Here is a 19,622-nt window from a genome sequence, read left to right on the forward strand (position 1 = left end):
AAAAAAACGAATAAAATGTCTAACTCAAAAATGGTAAATTTGTTTCCATATAAAGAAAATATAGATTTGCATCATAACATAGATGCTTTTGTTAAAATGTCTGACATAAATGGTATTATTAAAGTTGTTTCAGAGTGAAATGTTGATATGAATAATTTTTGTTTTGCAGAGATGCGTCTGAAGAAAGACAGAAAAAATGGTTTCTTTTTGTCTCTCTTGTATAAACAAAATCCAGTTTGTGACATTACCTGCAATCAATCTGATGTTGAAAGCATTTATTGTTTTGCCAAAGTGTGCCATTTCTCTTTAGTAAATAGTTTAAATTAGAGATTTTGTTTTAACATTATAGTTTCACAGTAGATGAATTGTTAGTAAAATAATGTCGACCATATAAATGCACCCTGCTGACTGTTCCTGTAGCTCCTGCTGTTGTTTTTATGAAACTCTCAGGAGTAACACTAATTAACCTTATCAGTCCAGTTTGTAATAACGGCGGGCCAAACATTTAAGTTGTCTTGGAAACGGTCTGACTTGATGGATGCCGCATATTTCCGACTAAAACTAAAAGCAAGCCATTAGGCTTTCCAGAGAGCATTATTAATTCATAATGTGAGTCAAAAGCATTCTGTAAAGTAATTTTTTATCTGAGTGACTGCATGCCTTGTTGTTTCTCCTCTGCCTCAAGAGCCATTTTTATTATGCACCACAATCTATCAAGCAATTAAAATGCAAATTTGAGAAAATTGGTGGTTCAGGCTTCTCCATCAGACGGAGAATAACATTAAATTTAAAGGGCAAATAATTTCTTTTTTGGGCAGGCGGCATCTTTTAGCAAGATGCCTCCGGTTAAAAGTGTTTTATTCATATAGAGCAGTTCTGAGCATAGATTTGGGATAGATTGGTAGATTAGTCCTGCTGGGATAATAATCATAAACTCGGATGGTTTTTATGAAACCCAAAAGGTTTGGCATTCCTTAATGTAGCCGTACATTATAATCTAAAGGTTTTATATTTCTTTGAAGTTCCAGACTGTCTGTAGTGATACATTCATTCCCAAAATCGCTGTTAAAATAAAAAGCTTTTTGTTGTAACTTTACACACACACCTGATTATTTGGTCTTTTATAGTGGCGTTCAGTGGATATTATAGAAACATTTTACTTCTGCCTGAAATAAATGGCAGACAAACTTTCAGTCTGTTTATTAAAAATTCCACTTTTTCCCCGGTATGACGTGTAAACTCGTGTTAATCCCCTGCTGCCGCAGCGTTAGGGTGAAGTTTCGGTAACAGCCGTAAACAATCAGCTGCACATCATTGTTTACTCTTAAGTTAACTAAAGGACTAAAGCTGGCTGTTTGTGGAACATTTATGAACATGTATAAGCAGGTAAAATAAGGTTAGATGACAGATGAGTTTTACAACTGCGTAAAATTGATTAGAAACACAGTTTTCCTCTTCAGTAGACTTCAGTTTAGTATTCTAGCTGTGATAAATGTCAACTTTTATATAGGCTAGATGTTAACAAGGTGGCAGTTCTTGTCAATCAGCGTAAACCAAGCCACATTTTGACGTTATGCAATGTTTAATGATGCTAAAATTATTTATCTGTGTCTTATTAATTGTTTTAAGATGCCCTACAATAAAGCATAGTGTCGGTAAAGTTTTTTTTTCCTCTTTGAGTCTATACTTTTATTAAAATGACAATTTCACATTTCAGATGCAAAGAAACAAAAACATTAAATGGAATCTGTAATGCGGTGGGCAGACCAAATGATTGTACTTCGTTTTGACCCGATATTTCTGGTTTTAGCTGCAATAATCAGTCAGCTTTTCACAGCCTCTCACTTGTCTTTATCTTGGAGAGTTGAGGAAGGAAGGTTCCTCTGTTGTCTTCTTATAAAACAAACACTTTTTTCTGCAGAAAACTGTTTTTTAATAAAACAGTATACAACCTTTAAATTTCTAATATAACTCAAAGCAGTTTAGTCTACATCTCAACTAATATTGGTGAAGCAGAAAGGTTGTGTGTCTGCGATGAGCCTCAAAGTTCTTGCAGGAAATGTAAGTTGCATCTGCAGAGATGCATGCACCAGTGCATTATTGTGCAGGTGGTTATCAACAGGTGTGGTTGGTACATCTACAGATGTTCGGCTCCCTTTGTCTTGCATATCATTCACTGCCGTTGAGATAACGTTTCTTTGCATTCCATATGAAACAGAAACTTTGAAATGGAAATTTTTTCTTTTTACTAAATTCTGAATTGTTTTGTAGAAATGCACAGTCAGAAAGCCGAATAGAGTTTCGCTGATATTGAAAAACAAAAATCTGGACTTTTCTATCCTATTAACCAAGTATGCAATCAAATGTTGATTTCTAAGATGGACTTTGAGCATCGGTAACGAATAAAAATACTGTAGAAGACTTTCATCCTGCCAGTTAATGTAGTTGAGATGTGGGACTCTATAAAGCGTTCAAATAAGCTTTTTCTTACCTATAAGCTTCTTACGCCGTTGTGCTTCGCCTGATTGATTTGTAATATTTTCTTGTGTCTTTTGCTTAGCAGTCTAAAGCGCCGCTGCCCTCAACATCCAGCACCACCTCCAGAGAAGCAGCCATGGGCAAACAGAACAGCAAACTCCGTCCTGACGTCATGCAGGACCTGATGGAGAACACGGACTTCACCGAGCACGAGATCACAGAGTGGTACAAGGGCTTCCTGCGGGACTGTCCCAACGGCGCCCTCAACATGGAAGAGTTCAAGAAGATCTACGCCAACTTCTTCCCCTATGGAGACGCCTCAAAGTTCGCCGAGCACGTCTTCCGCACCTTTGACGCCAACGCCGACGGGACTATAGACTTCAGGGAGTTCATCATCGCCCTCAGTGTCACCTCCCGTGGCCGACTCGACCAGAAGCTCAAGTGGGCGTTTAGTATGTACGACCTGGATGGGAACGGATACATTAGCAAGGCAGAGATGCTGGAGATTGTAACGGTAAGAGATGATCTTAAAGGTTTTTGGAGTGTTTTTAATGTAAAGCCATTCTGTCTGCTTAGGCATTCATACCAGCTGGGGGGAAAAAATTCCAGTAAATTACACTCAAAGCCAACAGAGGTCCTGTAAATCAATTCTCCCACCTGAGTTGTGGATCTTCGCAGGCCCTCCAAAGTTACTAGGGGCCTCTTGGCTGTTTGTCTGATCAGGGCTCCCGTCACTCTTCCTCTCAATTTTGGTGGACGGCCATGTCTTGGTAGTTGTGCAGGCAGATGATGGATTGAGCAGAGCTCTGTGAGATGCTCAAACCTTGATGTTCTTTTATAACCTAAAAATTGTTTGGTTACATATTTGGTAACTCTGCAGTTGTGCTTTTGATTCTCTCTGTGCTTGCTCTTATGGTTGGTTTTAAAGCTGCACAGTTAAACTGAACGTTTCTTTACTGGTTCAATGGTTTTCCAGGCCATTTACAAGATGGTCTCCTCTGTGATGAAAATGCCCGAGGATGAATCCACACCTGAGAAACGCACAGATAAAATCTTCAGGCAGATGGACACAAATCGAGACGGTAAGACTGCCCAGAATCCTTTTTGTTACACACCAGCAGCGGAAAGCCACTTCAGTAGTCTTTAGAAAAACCCATTTAATTTATTTTTAAAACTTTGTCTCTTTCAGGTAAACTGTCTCTGGAGGAGTTTGTGGAGGGAGCAAAGAGCGACCCCTCCATTGTGCGACTGTTGCAGTGTGATCCCAGCAGTGCTGGGCAGTAGACTGGACTGATACGTTAGCACATGTTCGAAATTTCTCCCGTTTGACCCACCTGAGACTCTTGAAATTTAATACTTTGACCTATAGAGGCACATGAACACACACAGACACATACTGTACTGAAGCCTGACACATATATATTATAAATAATCTCTCACACCCCCAGATGCACAGACTGTTCACGGGCCTCTATGTTTGGTCAAAGGTTCTGCACAAACACGGGTCTAATCAACGGTACAGAAATGACTTCAAGGACTGAAATACCATCAAAGACTTGTTGAAATGAAAGAGATATCCCTGCCCTGTGTGAGTTCCCAGTCGGCAGGGATAACGCAGCTGATCCATGAGGTACACTGAAGCAAATCCAAGTTTGTTTTTATCCTTTTTTTATTTTTAAAAGCAGAATTCCCTATTTAAAAAGAACAATGCTCGTTTTATCTGTGTGACTGACATGGTTGCCGAGTGACGTCAAACAGGTCTTCATCCAAGTATCGCTACGTTGCTTACGGTCAACACTGGGGACAAACACGAAGCATGTCAGATTGGGACTACGGAGTGGTTGTTTAAACAGACGATCTGGGGATTGTTGTTAAAATGTTGAATATTTTTATGTACTGTATTATTTTGAAAGAAAGTTGCGGAAGAACCAAAACAGACTCTTAAGATTTCTAAATGAAGTTGAATTGTCTTGAGCACAGATTATATCTACGTGGTGTTTGGAAAGTGACTCTACATGCATAAACTGAGCTGTGATTGTACATCTGTACCACCGCAGTTTACATGTGAAAAGAGGAAAATATACATGAATATATAGTATGCTATACATATATTTCACCTTTAAATTTTCATGCATAAAATTCTGGAATGTGACGACAGATGTTTTAATTTCTTTTACGTCACAAATATGTAACAAACTTGTACAGTGTATTCGATCACATTTATGCTAGAAACGTTTTAAGTGGGGCTGCACGGTGGCGCAGTTGGTAGCACTGTTGCCTTGCAGCAAGAAGGTCCTGGGTTCGATTCCCAGCCGGGGGTCTTTCTGCATGGAGTTTGCATGTTCTCCCCGTGCATGCGTGGGTTCTCACCGGGTACTCCGGCTTCCTCCCACAGTCCAAAGACATGCCTGTTAGGTTAATTGGTCACTCTAAATTGCCCTTAGGTGTATGATTGAGTGTGTGCATGGTTGTTTGTGTGTTGCCCTGCGATGGACTGGCGATCTGTCCAGGGTGTAACCCGCCTCTCGCCCATAGACTGCTGGAGATAGGCACCAGCTCCCCCGCGACACACTATGGAATAAGCGGTAGAAAATGACTGACTGACTGACGTTTTAAGCGAAAGGAGAGGACCACGTGTAATTTTACGCGTTTGGCTTCGTTACAGTTAGTTTCAAGCATCTTAATTTCCCGTTAAGGAAAAAGATGTCAGCAGATTTAAGTTCAAAGCCGTTCTCCCTAATTTATTTCATTAAGCGATAAGTGCTGGAACATTTTCTGTGCAAGAAAAATAAAGAAAATGTTCTGTATGAGTGACGATGTTCATTCTGAGTTAATACTACTGTGACAACAGCAGTTTTGTGTTTCTAGCTTCTGCACATAGACTGAACATTGATTGCAGGAGCAGATCTCACTGGGATTTTCCACCATCTCTCCAATACTTGCATCAGAATTATCAACTGTATTCAGATGTGTAGGAATGTAACTATCGGGTAAAGAATTTAAAAAAGAAAAAATCGAAGTGTGATAATAACTTGGCCGTTTTGCTCCTTTCAACGAGACAATCAGGTACTTCCACTCCTTTATTTCATTTCAGTAGCATCCTGTGGTCAAGTGCCAAATATAGAAGAATTAAATGAAAGGAAAAAAGCACAGTATTGTATCCGTTTATTCTGTACAGGTAACTGTCGAACGAAAAGAAAAAAAAAATTCACTATATAATTTTCTAGATTTTGTATCGTTAATTTGCATTATGTATTCTGTGTAGGATGTCCATTTTGTTCAAATAAAAGCAAAACGGGGGACAAAGATTTTGTTTCTGTCTTTTGTGATCTAAACAGTATATAACTGTTTTTTTAATGCTAAAAAGAACAGGGGCATCTTAATAAAACATTTTGTAAAGTGTAGTTTTTAAATTATTTCAGGAAAAATGGCAATCCAGTCATACCTGACCCCATGTGAAGAGTAATTGACCACTGAATCTGATAATTGGTTGTGCCACAGTTGTGATCAAACATTTTATATATCTGGCAAAACCTTTTTTTACATCACTGCAGAGTCATTTTAGCAGGAGGGGTTACATTCAACCACATAAGAGTTTAGGTTTGCTTTGACTAGGCCACTCTAAAGCCTTCCTTTTGGTTTTTTTCCAGCCATTCAGAGGTAGACTTTCTGATGTGCTCTGCAGCCTAACCCAAGGGCACTTAAGGTCAAGAACCCTTTCAGGATTTTTTGGTAGAGAGCAAAATTAATGGTTCCATCAATGACAGCAATTTGTCCAGATCCTAAAGAAGAAAAGCAGCCTCACACTATTATAGTTCCACCAGCGTGTCCGATGCAATGCTGTGGTTATTCACATGTAACTGGACTCACATCTTCCAAAGAGTTCAGCTTTTGTCCTGTCAGACCACGGCATGTCTTCCTACAGGTCTTATGGATCATCAAGATGGGGTTTTTAAATGTGAGACAGACTTGTGTTCTCTTGGGTCTGGTTTTCTTCACAAAATTCACCCATGTAATGGATCTCACTGCCGATCACTGGAGGCCCAGCGACTTAGAAAATGCTTTGTAACCCTTACCAGTATCAGGTTCTGTTCCTTGATTCTTCAGGTCGGGTAGCATTCATGCCCAGGTTTGACTAGTCACATTGCACCAACAAATGTGGTTAATAGTTAATTTATGATTTCACAAGGGGGGCAATTATATTTTTAAAGAGAAAAAGATTTGGTTATATCACTTAATATTTCAATGAATATTTTGAAAACAGGTCACTGATTTAAGCATGATTTAAAAAAAAAAAAAAACAGAAGAAATCGGTACTTTTTCACACCCCTGTATGAGTAGCAATTACTTTTTTTGATACTGACGTTACAATAAATCAAAGCTTTTTACAAAAACAATTATTTTTTATCTTTTTTTTTATTATATTTTCAAAACATCTGAGTACTTGACATTTAAGTTACAACTGGGCTTCATTTACACAAATTAAATATTTAATTAGTATTTTTTTATGAAGACCATACTAAAAAAAGTTTGTTATTACCACATGGCTGAAAGATAAGGGCATTAAGCAATTTTAAAACTCATTAAGTATGATGATTTTGAGAAAAGAATCCTTTTAAATCTACTTGAAAATTCTTGGATCAAGTGGTAATGAAAAACGAAACAAAATTAATAAATAATGACACGTCTAACAATAGCAAAAACAAAATTTGGCATGCAAATAAGCTGCTAAGTTATACTTGGAATCAACTTAGTAAAGCTGCAGCTACATACAGCACATCAGATGTCTTTATGTAGCTACTTCAAAAACACACATCTGTACATAATTATTTTTTACAAAGAGTTTATACAGTAAAAATATTCAGTAAAACAGAAGTATGTGGGTATGCCGTCCAACCTTTCAGTTCACAAGAATGTCCTTTTTTTTGGTCATTCTGCATAGGAAAGATGAATTGCTTCACAGAGGTAAGTGTAGTAAAGGGATCAGGGGTGTTAACGGCAACTTCAGAGGTGAATTCATCCAATGAAGTAAAGTCCATCAACTTATCAAAGGTCGCAGTTTATCCTGCAGTCTCAGAGATCTGAGGGCAAACTGTCAGATCTCCGTCAGAATGATCTTGCAGGTATCTGCGCAGTTCTCGATGTTCAGGATGAAAGTGTCTTCGTTGGAGTAGTGCTCGATGATGTTGTCGTCCATGTTCACCAGGATTCTGGGCCAAAAAACATAAATAATGTTAGAAAATGTTATATAGAATCGAACATTTGGATTTTAATGTTTTTGTTTCATAGGTAAACTTTTAGTTCGTTTAGATGGGCAGAAAATGCATTTGCAAAAATTTAAATGATGAAATATTGGAGGCTTTTTTAAAAGGTATCTGTAAGCTTTATTTTGAAAGGCCAACGTCATCTGTTTTTATTACAAATTTAGTTCTGTTAGATTTTGTTGTTTTAAACGTATAAGGAATTTGGATCCTTCCTTAGTTAAATGTCATTTGTGGAATCGTATGCCTCTTATTTTGAAAAGTATCTGTGAGCCTTATGGTCAATGTCCCTTTTTTAACCCTCTCCTCATGAGGTTGGCCAGGTTGCCATGGCGATTCATGCCTTTCCTAGGCAGAAGGACCACACACGATGCACAAGCATCAACCGGGCGCGGTTCAAAATCGTAGGTGCTATTGGAGAATTTTATTACCCTGAAGGACAACAATGTTTGATGCTCCTTTATGCTGATTTTTATATTTTCTACTTTGGTTTTTGTAGAAGAAATGGCGATTTAAAAATACCTTTTAAATCCAGACTTAAGGATGGAAGTCTGAGTCAAATAACATAACTAAGGAAAGAGTTTTTCAATTTTACTGTACTCTAGAGGGATTTGTCTTTAAGATCTTCAGCATTGATGGACATACTGTATGGAACCAGACAATGTTTCCTACAAAAGTATTGAAAATAATGTATGTAGGTTGAAATTTGTGGCAATGTAGGCAAGTTAAACAAAAATGTTTTTCACTGTGAGGGGATTCCAAACAGCAACAGAGGGCATTTTCTCAAAACTTTACTGACTTAAACAATAAATTTGCAAAAACTGTAAAAGATACTCAAACGCTGTCTTTAAAAGACTTAGTAAGTAAGTAAATAAAATTTTATTTATATAGCACCTCTCAAGACACAGATCACAAACTGCTTCACAACACTAAAACAAATTACAATTAGAATATTATATTTATATATATAAAATAAAAAAAGATAAGATAAAATCGAAAATAAACTAACCAAACGCAAGCCTAAAAAGATGAGTTTTTAGCTGTTTTTTAAAAGACACCACCGAATCCGCAGTCCTTATACACAAGGGGATAGAGTTCCAGAGTCGGGGAGCTACTGTTGCAAAAGCTCTATCAGCCTTAGTTTTCAGCCTTGTGTGATGTACCGCCAGTAGGACTTTATTACATGACCTCAGAGACCTGGGGGGAATGTACGGATATAAGAGTTCACTGATATAAGTTGGGGCTCGACCATGAAGACCTCTATAAGTCAGGACCAGAATCTTAAACTGAGCTCTGAAAATAATGGGGAGCCAGTGCAGCTGGATGAGTAACGGTGTGGAGTGGGAATACTTAGAAGATTTTGTCAGAAGTCTAGCAGCAGCGTTCTGAACAACCTGGAGACATTCCAGGGAGTTTTTGCTAAGACAGGTAATTAAAGCATTACAGTAATCCAAACGTGAGGAAATGAATGCATGGATAGCGATCTCAAGTTCAGAAGGTGACACAATGGGACTTAACTTAGCAAGGTTCCGTAAATGATAAAAAACAAGAGTGAACCAGAGATTTGACGTGAGTATCTAATGAGAAAGCAGAGTCAAAGGTTACACCAAGGTTCCTGATGGAAGATTTAGCAAATTTGCCAAGAGGACCAAGAGCTTCCATTATCCAGGGTATAAATCTATCAGGGGCACAGACAAGTTATCAGCCATCCAACTTTTGATAGATTCAAAACATACAATCAGCAACTGTAACTTAAAGACATGTTCAGGCTTAAAGGAAATATACAGCTGAATATCGTTGGCATAACAGTGATAAGAAATGCCCTCAAAAGTGCTCAGGATATGCTGTAAAGGAAGCAAATACAATACGACTTAGCGTCTTATTTGTCTACAATCAGAAAATTGAGCTTGGTCTAGATGTGGCAACAGACAGGAAATGGGCAGAGAGACAAAGAGGGAAGACATGCAGCAAAGGTCTCAAGGTCAAGAACTGAACACAGGACGGCTGGGCCGAGGACCATAGCCTCTGTATTTGGGGCGCCCGCTCTACCGCTAGACCACGCAATGCCCCTAAGTTAGACGAGTTTTAATCAGTCTACTTGATCTCTCTCCAATAAATCCTATGGGATTTGTTGGTGTGGTTTATCGCTGATCACATTGCCATGGTAGGTTAAAACACTACCAAAAGTAACAGGACACTTCATGTTTGGGCTTCACAATGCAATGTAGTTATATTATATAGTTATATTAATAAAAAAATGATAAATGTAATACCTAAATTATTCCTACCCCAGGTACATTTAGATTTTTTAATTTAACCAAAAACTTTCTGATAAGAAGATACAAGTAGTATGTAAATGTACAATGTAAAAGTAGTATTGCATTTGAATTTTTTGTTTTGTTTTCATTCAAATACTATTAAACTGTGTGTAAAATTATTCATAAGCCTCTCAATAAGAAAAAAAAATAACTCGGCATTACAGCAGTCAAACCCTGCTATTTTGATGATTTATATTTTGCGATGAGCTCCAAGTCTCTGAGGCTGGAAGACCTCCTTGCCATCACCTTAATCTTTAGCTGATATTAACATTGTGAAGTGGCTGCATAACCTCACAATGTTAATATCACTTCCAATCAGAAGAAACATGTTGGTAAAATGAAAACATTACTTTAAACCTAAATCTGTCACGGGTATGAATAATTCTGGACCAAACTGTATACCTAAAAAAGTTCTACTTTGATACTAGCTCACCCTTTTTTACTTTTCTTGTACACTTTGGCTATCCTCTCTGTGGGCACGCCGTACTTCTCTGATATCTGTCAAGGAAAAAGATGAAGGAGTCTGTGAGGGGAAGCTCTGCTGGAAAGATATTCTCTATTTGACACAAGCAGACAGAAAGACTGCACTCACAGCGTCCATCAGTCCTCTGAGGGTTGGAGACTTCAGCATCAGAGCATCAAACACTTCATCTGTCTCCTTCCTGACGTACAGCAGCACTGCAGAGGAGTGGGAGAACACGTCTTTTAGTTTGGAAACAAATAAATTAATGCAACCTGACTGATAATATCAACGCAACTGAAATTTATTTTATTTTTCATGAAGTGTCAAGAGTCTCAAAGTTTTCTTATTGCACAGTGAGACGATTGGCATCACAAATAACATTGGGCTGGTATTAGAAATAAAATATAAATTATCTTTCCATATGCTATTTTTCTTTTCTAGACTTAATATCCAGATCTGGAAAATACCCAAATTCTACTTTTCCAGACTTTGCAGGAACCCTGTTAAAAAGGAAGGAAAATAAAAAGCACGCCCCGTGCTTGTAAGCACAGTTTGAAGTGTGCTGGCACCTCTTTTGTTTGTTTCCTCCCGGATCTGTTTGTGTGGTGACGGGCACAGGTCTTCATCAGACGGCCTGAACATCCTCTTCACCAGCACGCTCCTTAAAAACACACACACATAAGCTTTGTCATTGCTTTGAGGTGTGTATGAACGCCCTTATTTCCTGTTGATGCACACTCACCCTTCTCTGTCAATCTCTTCCGTGTTGAAGGTAAACACCTAAACACAAATCAAGAATTAGAGATTAAATTAAAGATGAACTGGAAGCGTTAGGTAAAATGTTTAATATTCAAAATAAAGTCTTGGGTCACACCAGGAAAATCTGTGCCAGGGAAATGCAATTATTTAAAATGCCACAGTTTGCTTAGACTTTTCTTCCATGGAAGATTTTCCTCTAATCTTGTCAAAAGCACCAGAACATTTTTAAAGAGCCCTCACCAAAACCCCTTTATGGATTACAACAAACTCCAGCTCCTTGGAAGCAAAATGTCAAGTAATTTGAGTGGGTTACACATTTTTCCACAGAACTGTACTTTTCTGAACTCAGGTTTCTAGATGTTTTTCTGCAGTTTTGAGAACATTACAGACATACGAGTACAGAACATATACCTTATAGCTGCACATATAGTTCTCAGTCCTCTTATCTGTATGGTCCACAAATGATGGGACAACACAAGAGTTCTTCTGATTTGGGAGAAAGGAAAAGGGCCATTCGACATCTTTTCTTTCTGACACCACATCTCAAATGGATTATCCTACAGTAAATATAAATCGTTTTAATTTTATTTATTATTAATTCTATTCTGTTTGTGAAAATTCTGTATTTTGTTTAGCACTGACCCGATATAAAAGGTCACTTTGAAAACCAGATGTAAAATTGCTTTGACAACAAAAAGGAAGTGAAATGGTATTATTATTATTTTTGGCTTCAAATTTGTGTGGATTCTCATTTTGTACCAAAAATATAACAAAGATGATTTAAGTCTTAAAATCAAGGTTTGGTGGCCGGTTGGTGGCGCAGAGGTAAGACGCGCAACCCATGAGGCTTAAATCCTGAACACAGCCATCTTGGGTTCGAGTCCCAGGCCATTGACCTTTACTGCATGTCTTCCCCTCTCTCTCTACCCCATTTCCTGTTGGTCAACTTACAAAAATAAAGGCCACTAGTGCCATAAAAATAAAAAATCAAGGTTTGATTTGGCAACTCAAAGGGACATAAAACAATGCAAAAAAAGGTCTGCATTTTCAGAAATTACAACTTTTTCTTTCAGAAAATGAAATGAGGAATTGTGTGGAAAATCCAACATGTTCCCATGCTCATTTGTCCCAAACTTATCCAGACCTGGAATATGATTAAAGCAATTTCCAGACTTTTCCAGATTGCATTTGAACACTGTAATTTTAAGAGCATGTGATGAATCCTGCAACATTCAGAGTATTGAGAAACCAACTTTAGAAACAGACCAGTGTGTTCTAGCTTGTGACTTCCCTGTCCCTCTCTGTTCACCTTATAAGTGGGTGAAATTGTACCAGAAACTTATAGTTTTTAAAACATTTTACACATACAAATCGGAAAAGTGTGGCATGCAATTTTATTCAGCCCCCTTTACTCTGATGAAACTGCTTTCAGAAGTAAAAATCTTCACAGATAAAGAACAGATAAATTCACCCAAAAAAACACACGGAAAGTTGTGGTTGTAATGTGGCAAAACAGGGGATATGAACACAGTGGCAAAGCACTGGAAAAACCTAAACCAGAAAAGTTCATATTCAGTAAAATAACGTTATAAGTAGAGCCTCAGCTGCACCTTTTAGTCAAATGATTGTTTAAAGGGTTTTGTTTAACAGGACGCCTACCTGTCCGGCCCTCTGCAGGTTGCCAAAGTGAACGTCAGGGATGAAAAGGACCGGCTGGGCCTCCAAGTCGGTTATGGTCTTGAAGTAAGTGACGTCTGACTTTTTGGAAATGGTTATCACCCCGACACCTCCGTCTTTACCTAAACACAAGGAAAAAGAAATTACTTCACTCATAAAAATTCATTTGTTTACTATTAAAACAAAAACAATTATACTTATTACAGTATTTAAAATGTATAAATAGCACTCTATTTGTGCTTCTATGTACTTTTATAATACACACAATAAGAGCTACTCTTAATTTTTGTTTTATTTGACTTTCTTATTATGAACATCTCAAACCTTTTGACTTCTTGCGCAGTAATTTCCTCTCTTCATCCCTTATTTTTCTCTCAGCTCCCTGCAGAAAAAATAATCAGGTGGTAAAAATAATGCAAGTCTAAAGAAACAGTTAAAAGGCCAGGAGTGCATGGCATGACTTATTAATGCTCAGGTTTACTTTGACCTCTAGAGGGAGTACTGACGTCAGGATTCAGCCTCCTTGCTGCAGTTATGAGTCTGAAAACTGCAGAGAATGAGGCACTTCACATCGTTCTCTTCACTTCAGCCTTACTAACCTTAACTGACAGTATTTGGCAGCCTAAAACCAAACGAACTTCTAAACCCAACTCAGACAAATCCAGAGAACCTTAAATAAATGAAATAACTTTACCTAGCTGTAGATGTGGGTGCAGCCTTCATCATTTAAGTCAAAGTTTCATATTTACAAAAACAGCTAACATCGGATGAATCTCTAGGAGACACTAAAACATTACTAAAATCTTTCCTGATGGGAGAAATCGTCATCCTGACAGTCATCCATTATGGTAGCTGAATACTTGAGTTAGGCAGACAAAACATGAAGCCTAATTACAAACAATTCTATAAAAATTGTTAAAGATGTAAAAAGAAAAAGAAAAAAAAAGTCAAGTATGTGCAAAGAGATAAAGTATAGACATTTGGAGGTTAACTTTTACAACCCAGATTTTATGCTAATAGCTCCTTGTTTTGTAGAGAGAACCTCCACACACTATGAAGCTGTACGTTATTAGCTTTTCTGTCCTCTGCAGCATCGTGCATGCTGTTACTGACGTCAACACAAGAGTCCAGCAAACAGCAGGTCTACAGCAGCCTCCATGTTTATCTGCACCGCATCTGCAAGATGTGTAAAAAACCTTAAAATGAATGTTGATTTTGTTGCAGCGGCACAAACTCGCACTTTAAAAATGTTTTAGAACAATCCAATCTTTATTTTTAGTAAGCTGATTTAGTTGGGAACAAAATAATGGTATAAAAAAGTAAAAATAATATAAATAAAGTCAGTTTTTTAAGCCATTAGCAGAATCTCACAGGGGAAAAAGTAAAGTCCAACCTTTAATTTGAGTAAATGTATTATGTAGGGAAAAAGAAATCAGACTGTAAGATTTCTATTTTACAAAATCACTGTTACCACAATAAATTATCCCCCCAAAATAGTTTCTGTAAAGTTTATGTAACCGAAAAGATTTTTTTTTAAGTATTGAGGAACCCTGAAATCATAATCCATAAGAGCTGAAACAATTAATCAAATTAATCGTGATTAATCGATTATTTAAATAATCGTCAACTAATTTAGCAATTTAATAATCCTTAACTGGAGTATAGACTCTAAAACATACCATTTGCAGAAAGAACAGCCCACTGAGAGCAATAAGTAGGCCAAGATGTTCCCGAAAATATATACATTATGCATTTAAGATGAAAAACTTTCTTTGTCTGTAAATATGCTCTATCCAGAACACCTTAAGTGGTATAGTTGTAGCTTCACCTGGTTCAAATTCTTTAAAAAATCTCCTATTAAGCACCTCTTGCTATCTGATCATTAATCGAATAATTGAAAAAATGGTCCACAGATTGTTCGATTAGCAAAATAATTGTTAGTTGCAGCCCTATAATCCATAGTAATCTGTTTATCTGGTGAATAAATATTACAGGATACCAGGGCTTTTTTCTCTTGGCCACTCTTCAAAATGGGAAAGACGGGTGAATATGCCGTTCAAGTGCGGCACGTGTGTCGTTCTTCATAAGTCAGGAAAAGGCTACAAGAAAATAGCAACCCACCTAAACTTGCACATATCTACAGTTGATTAAAAAATAAAAACAGCTGGAAGTGAGGACCCAAATTTATATTGTAACCCCGAACAGTAAGAAGGATTGTTAGAAATCTCAAAAATACGTTTTCGGTATGAGATTATGCTACCACCATAAAATCTGAATCAATTTGAAGGCTTTCTACACATCTTTACCAGGGGTGCCAATTAATTTGGTGCTGTATGTTTATAGCCTTCCTAGTAAAGTAGGGTTTTAGTAACTTGTTCCTGCAGAGCGTTCCAGATGTTAACAGAAGCTTATCAGTGATTGGTCACCTTGTCACAGAAGACCTTGATCTGCGAGTAGGCCCTGTGGAGTGGCTTGTTGCTGCGGTTGTTGTAGCTGTACGTGTCAATCTGGATCATGAGAGGAAGACCCTTCACCCCCTTCTGAGAGGAGAAGTCTGTGCTCAGACAGTTGACGGTGATGAAGATCTAAAGAGAAAAAAGAAAGATGCTTCCAGCTTGAGTACTTATACATATAAAACCTACTTTAGACAAGGAGGAATTATTGTCAGAAACATGCCGACTCCTAATTCAAACCATAATCTGTTCCTGTCTACAGAAATCTTCAAGGACTGATTGTTGAGTGCCTCGTTTGTTTTATTCTCCAGAGCGATACAAAACAAATTCCTTTCAACTCGCCTGGGTTTTGCGTTGCAGGAATCTCAGATAAAAATCAAAACATGATAACCGCAACCCAAGAGTTAAGCAAGTTATTGCTACATTCTCTGTGTCGTGTTTTATGATGCGTTTCTTGTCCCTTGAGTCTCACCGTCTCGACCAATCTGGTTTGGTTCTTCATACTAATCTGAAATAAACGTCCAGCTGATGAATCGATCATTTGATCCATTACGTTTTTAGTTACAGCAACAAAATGTTTTTTTCCTCTGTTCTTTAAATCCATCAACACTAAAAGCTCATACTACTATAAATTGTACAATGCCTTGCAAAAGTACCCAATAAATGTTCTCTCAATTTGTCAAGTTGCAAACAATAACTTCACTGCATTTTATTGGGGTTTTAAGTGATAGAAGACAAAGAAGTGAATAATTGTGAAGTGATAGGAAAATCATATACGGTCTTCAAGTAAAGAGACAACATTTTTCTCTATTCTTCTTGCCAAAATATCTCAATTTCTGTCAGATTAGATGGAAAACATCTGTAAACATCGATTTTAAATTTTGAGTCTACTACTGGGTCTCATTTGGATTTAGGTCTGGACTTTGACTGGGCCACTCTGACACATGAATATGCTTAGATCTAAACCAGAGTTGAAAAAAGCTGGTCCTTGAGGTTGGAGTCCTACATGTTTTAGATGTTTCCCTCCTTTAGCACACCTGATTTCCATTGATGGCTGATTACCAGGCTTTTACTGAACTCCAATCACCTGAATCGGGTGTGTTAAAGCAAAGAAACATCTAAAACATGCAGGACACTGGCCCTCGAGGACCAGCTTTGGACGACCCTGATCTAAACCATCAAATTCACTGTTTCACTAGAAGGTGAACCTCCACCCCAACCTCCGACAGGTTGCTAAAGATGATGATGCCAAACATGACGCTGCCACCACCATGTTTTACCGTGGGATGGGGATAGATTCTCCAACCTGAGCTGTGGATCTCAGCAGCACCTCCAGAGTTACCTTGGGCCTCGAGGGCCTGTCAGTTTAGTTGGACGGCCATGTGTTGGTAAGTGTGTAGTTGTGTCATACTCTTTCTACGTTCAGTGCCCTCTGAGATGTTGGAAAACAATGTATCTTCCCTACTATGTGCTATTTTGTGTTGGCCTATCTCTAAGTCCAAAAAAATAAATTAAAGTTTGCGTTTGTGATGTGAATAAATGAGCAAAAGTTCTAGGGTTATGAGTACTGCTGCAAGGCTCTGTTAATTCAACAACAAATAACACTGGAAATTTATTTGACTAAAAATCAGCCATAAATGCTTTGGTGCATAGATGAGGAACATTTCATTTTAACTGAAAATGCTAGTGAACTGTTAATGCTTTGAATAGTTGGAAGTTACAACCTGTTTCAAGGATTATTTTGCTTCTTTCCAACGCATGGATGCTCAGTGTGAGGGACTGTTGAAAAGTTACCAACTCAATAGAATCAACTGTCATCGGCACATGCTTGTTCAGGAGGAGGGATTACTGCAAAGTCAATCACTTGATGCAATCAGCAGGGTTTCCTCAGATAGAAAACTTTTAAACAGTTGGCATAATAAACTGGACTTGACTGCAGCATTTTATAACTGGGACTGAATAAAAATTACAACTGAATTTCCCTGTGTGGTGTGTTTCTGTATATGAACAGAATGTTCTTGTTTTGTAAAATGTGTTGAGATGACATTTGTTTAGAATCTGTGCTATATATAAATAACATTTGTGCCAAAATATCAAATATAAGAAAAAAAATGTAAAAAAAAAATAAAAAGAAAGAAAAAAAAAAAGTAAGGTAGAGCAAGTCAGAACTAGCAAAGAGATGTTTGGTTTGATTTTTTTCAAACGTCTTTGTCCACATGCTGCTTTTGCAATATAAAGGTCTCTTGACACACAACACAGAAACAAACCAAACGCACACACAGATTCACTCAGAAATAAGGGCAAAACAAATAAGAGAGGGTGGGGACAGGCACTATTGTGTGTTGGCTCTTGGGGGCACTCTGAAGTTTAAACACTGATGGGGCTGCATTTAAGGAGTGGTCACAAAGGAGTGGGCTTCACGGAAATAAAGAGAACAAACAGAGCAAAAGTACGAGGCTCTGCCCATCGGTTTTATGACACAGAGCTGAAAACATGCCAGCTAAAGGGAAGATACAGCTTTCGGTGCTCAGATCCTGACTGACTGCAGCATTATAGGATTTAATTTTAAATATTACATTAAGCTCCTAAGCGTTTGCGGTGTCTACGGGTCAGACGGTTGCATCACTTTTGAAAAACCGGTTAATTTGTCAAGTGAGAGCATTGGTTTGCCAACATCTGAATCAGCACAAAATAAAAGAAAACCTGTCCAGCTGCTTTTTTTTTTTTAGATCCACAACACGCCTTCAGTGAGAGTAAATAGAGTAGAGTGGTTTCTGGGAAACTTACTATGCCATTTAATTCCTCAATGCACAAGAAGAAAGAAAAACTGTAATATTAGTCTTCTGTACCTTGGCCTCTTCGTTCACGTCCCAGGTGAAGGAGATGGCATTGTAGGCGATTTCTTCGATATTCCTGATTGTGTTGAAGCTCTCCTTGTAATCAGCTGTTAGAAAACAACACAGTACATGGTTTATTCGTTCCAACATATTAAAAGTGCTTTCAAATACAAAGTTCTTCCCAGCCATCAGGCCTCCCTTCAGGAACCCCACAAATTGGAAGCACAAACCTTTCAATAAAGGCAAAAACTGGTAGCTATAAAATATATTGATATATATCGCTATATTGTTAAGATAAGCAATCATATGGCACGCTTCAGTTTTAGAACACGAAGCCTTATCTGCTTGAGCAAACAGAGAGTCTGGCTTCAAAGGGTCCGAGAGGAAGCAAAGAAAGGCTATTCAGCTGGGCTGGGGGGCAGAAAAAAAGGGCAGGCAAATGAGTGCATCAGTTTGCTTTAGGTTGACCTCTGACCACAAGCGGGGGTGATAGAAATTGGGATCATGATAACAATGGTCTGCAGCCAAGCACTCAATCCCAGAAACATGTTAAAGAAACAAGCAAACCAACAAATAAATAAAAATATAGGCCTACAAGAAAATAAAAAGCAAGTCTGTTTTTGGGAGGTAGTTCTTTCATTTTCAGAGGCTTTCGAGGTGTTACAAGAAATACTGGATCTACTGTATCCATAAGAAAAGCTTAAGCTCTACAAAATATACCTGGCTAGTTTATCCTGAGCCTAAGATTAAGTTAAATTCTGGATAAGCTAGGCAGCAATCTTATGTAGAGCTGAAAATAGGCATGAATTCTAGATAGTAAGATAAAATAAACTTGAGCTCCAGATAAGCTTGCTAGCTATCTCATCTAGAGTACAATATAAGCAAAAATCTTGATAAGTAACTAGTTATCCTAGTTATTTAATGTTAGGCAGTACATAAACTAGCTAGCATGTCTAGAGCTTAAGATAAGCTTAAATTCTAGATAGGTTTGCTAGTGTAAGATAAAAGAATAATCTAGATAAGTTAGCTACAGTAAGACAACCTTTAACTCAAGAAAACTTAGTATTAAAGATAAGCTTAAACTCTATGTGAGCTAGTGAAAGATAAGCAAAATCTATATGTAAATAATATAAGGTAAAACCCTAGAAAAGTTAATTAGCTACCTTACGTACAAGCTAAGGTAAGAAAAACTAGCTAGTTAAGTTATGAAAGAGACAGACAGACAAACAGACAGACAGATAGATAGATAGATAGATAGATAGATAGATAGATAGATAGATAGATAGATAGATAGATAGATAGATAGATAGATAGATAGATAGATAGATAGATAGATAGATAGATAGATAGATAGATAGATAGATAGATAGATAGAT

At 37.6% G+C, this 19,622-nt stretch overlaps 2 protein-coding genes across 7 annotated transcripts in view; one reads left to right on the forward strand and one right to left on the reverse strand.

Annotated features, from left to right (window-relative positions):
• The window catches only part of LOC124879563 (neurocalcin-delta B-like), a 13,575-nt gene extending 8,925 nt beyond the window's left edge, over positions 1-4,650 (forward strand). For 3 of the 6 annotated variants that reach the window (XM_047384216.1, XM_047384214.1, XM_047384212.1), the window contains exons 2-4: positions 2,564-2,992; positions 3,455-3,560; positions 3,668-4,650. In XM_047384216.1, coding sequence (XP_047240172.1) covers positions 2,615-2,992; positions 3,455-3,560; positions 3,668-3,762 — 579 coding nt within the window. In that variant the 5' untranslated portion in view covers positions 2,564-2,614 and the 3' untranslated portion in view covers positions 3,763-4,650. Of the gene's footprint in view, positions 1-2,560; positions 2,993-3,454; positions 3,561-3,667 lie in introns of all 6 variants that reach the window. The other 3 variants (XM_047384215.1, XM_047384211.1, XM_047384213.1) reach the window with 1 other exon arrangement.
• A 2,225-nt stretch (positions 4,651-6,875) lies between these two features.
• Positions 6,876-19,622, reverse strand: part of grhl2b (grainyhead-like transcription factor 2b) — a 28,469-nt gene continuing 15,722 nt past the window's right edge. Inside the window, exons 8-16 of the mRNA XM_047382759.1 lie at positions 18,259-18,353; positions 15,383-15,541; positions 13,281-13,338; positions 12,939-13,078; positions 11,263-11,300; positions 11,090-11,181; positions 10,650-10,735; positions 10,491-10,555; positions 6,876-7,688 (exon numbers count right to left, since the gene is read on the reverse strand). Coding sequence (XP_047238715.1) covers positions 7,574-7,688; positions 10,491-10,555; positions 10,650-10,735; positions 11,090-11,181; positions 11,263-11,300; positions 12,939-13,078; positions 13,281-13,338; positions 15,383-15,541; positions 18,259-18,353 — 848 coding nt within the window. The 3' untranslated portion in view covers positions 6,876-7,573. The remainder of the gene's footprint in view (positions 7,689-10,490; positions 10,556-10,649; positions 10,736-11,089; positions 11,182-11,262; positions 11,301-12,938; positions 13,079-13,280; positions 13,339-15,382; positions 15,542-18,258; positions 18,354-19,622) is intronic.

This window comes from Girardinichthys multiradiatus, chromosome 13 (genome assembly GCF_021462225.1).
Source record: "Girardinichthys multiradiatus isolate DD_20200921_A chromosome 13, DD_fGirMul_XY1, whole genome shotgun sequence".
Classification (NCBI taxonomy): domain Eukaryota; kingdom Metazoa; phylum Chordata; class Actinopteri; order Cyprinodontiformes; family Goodeidae; genus Girardinichthys; species Girardinichthys multiradiatus.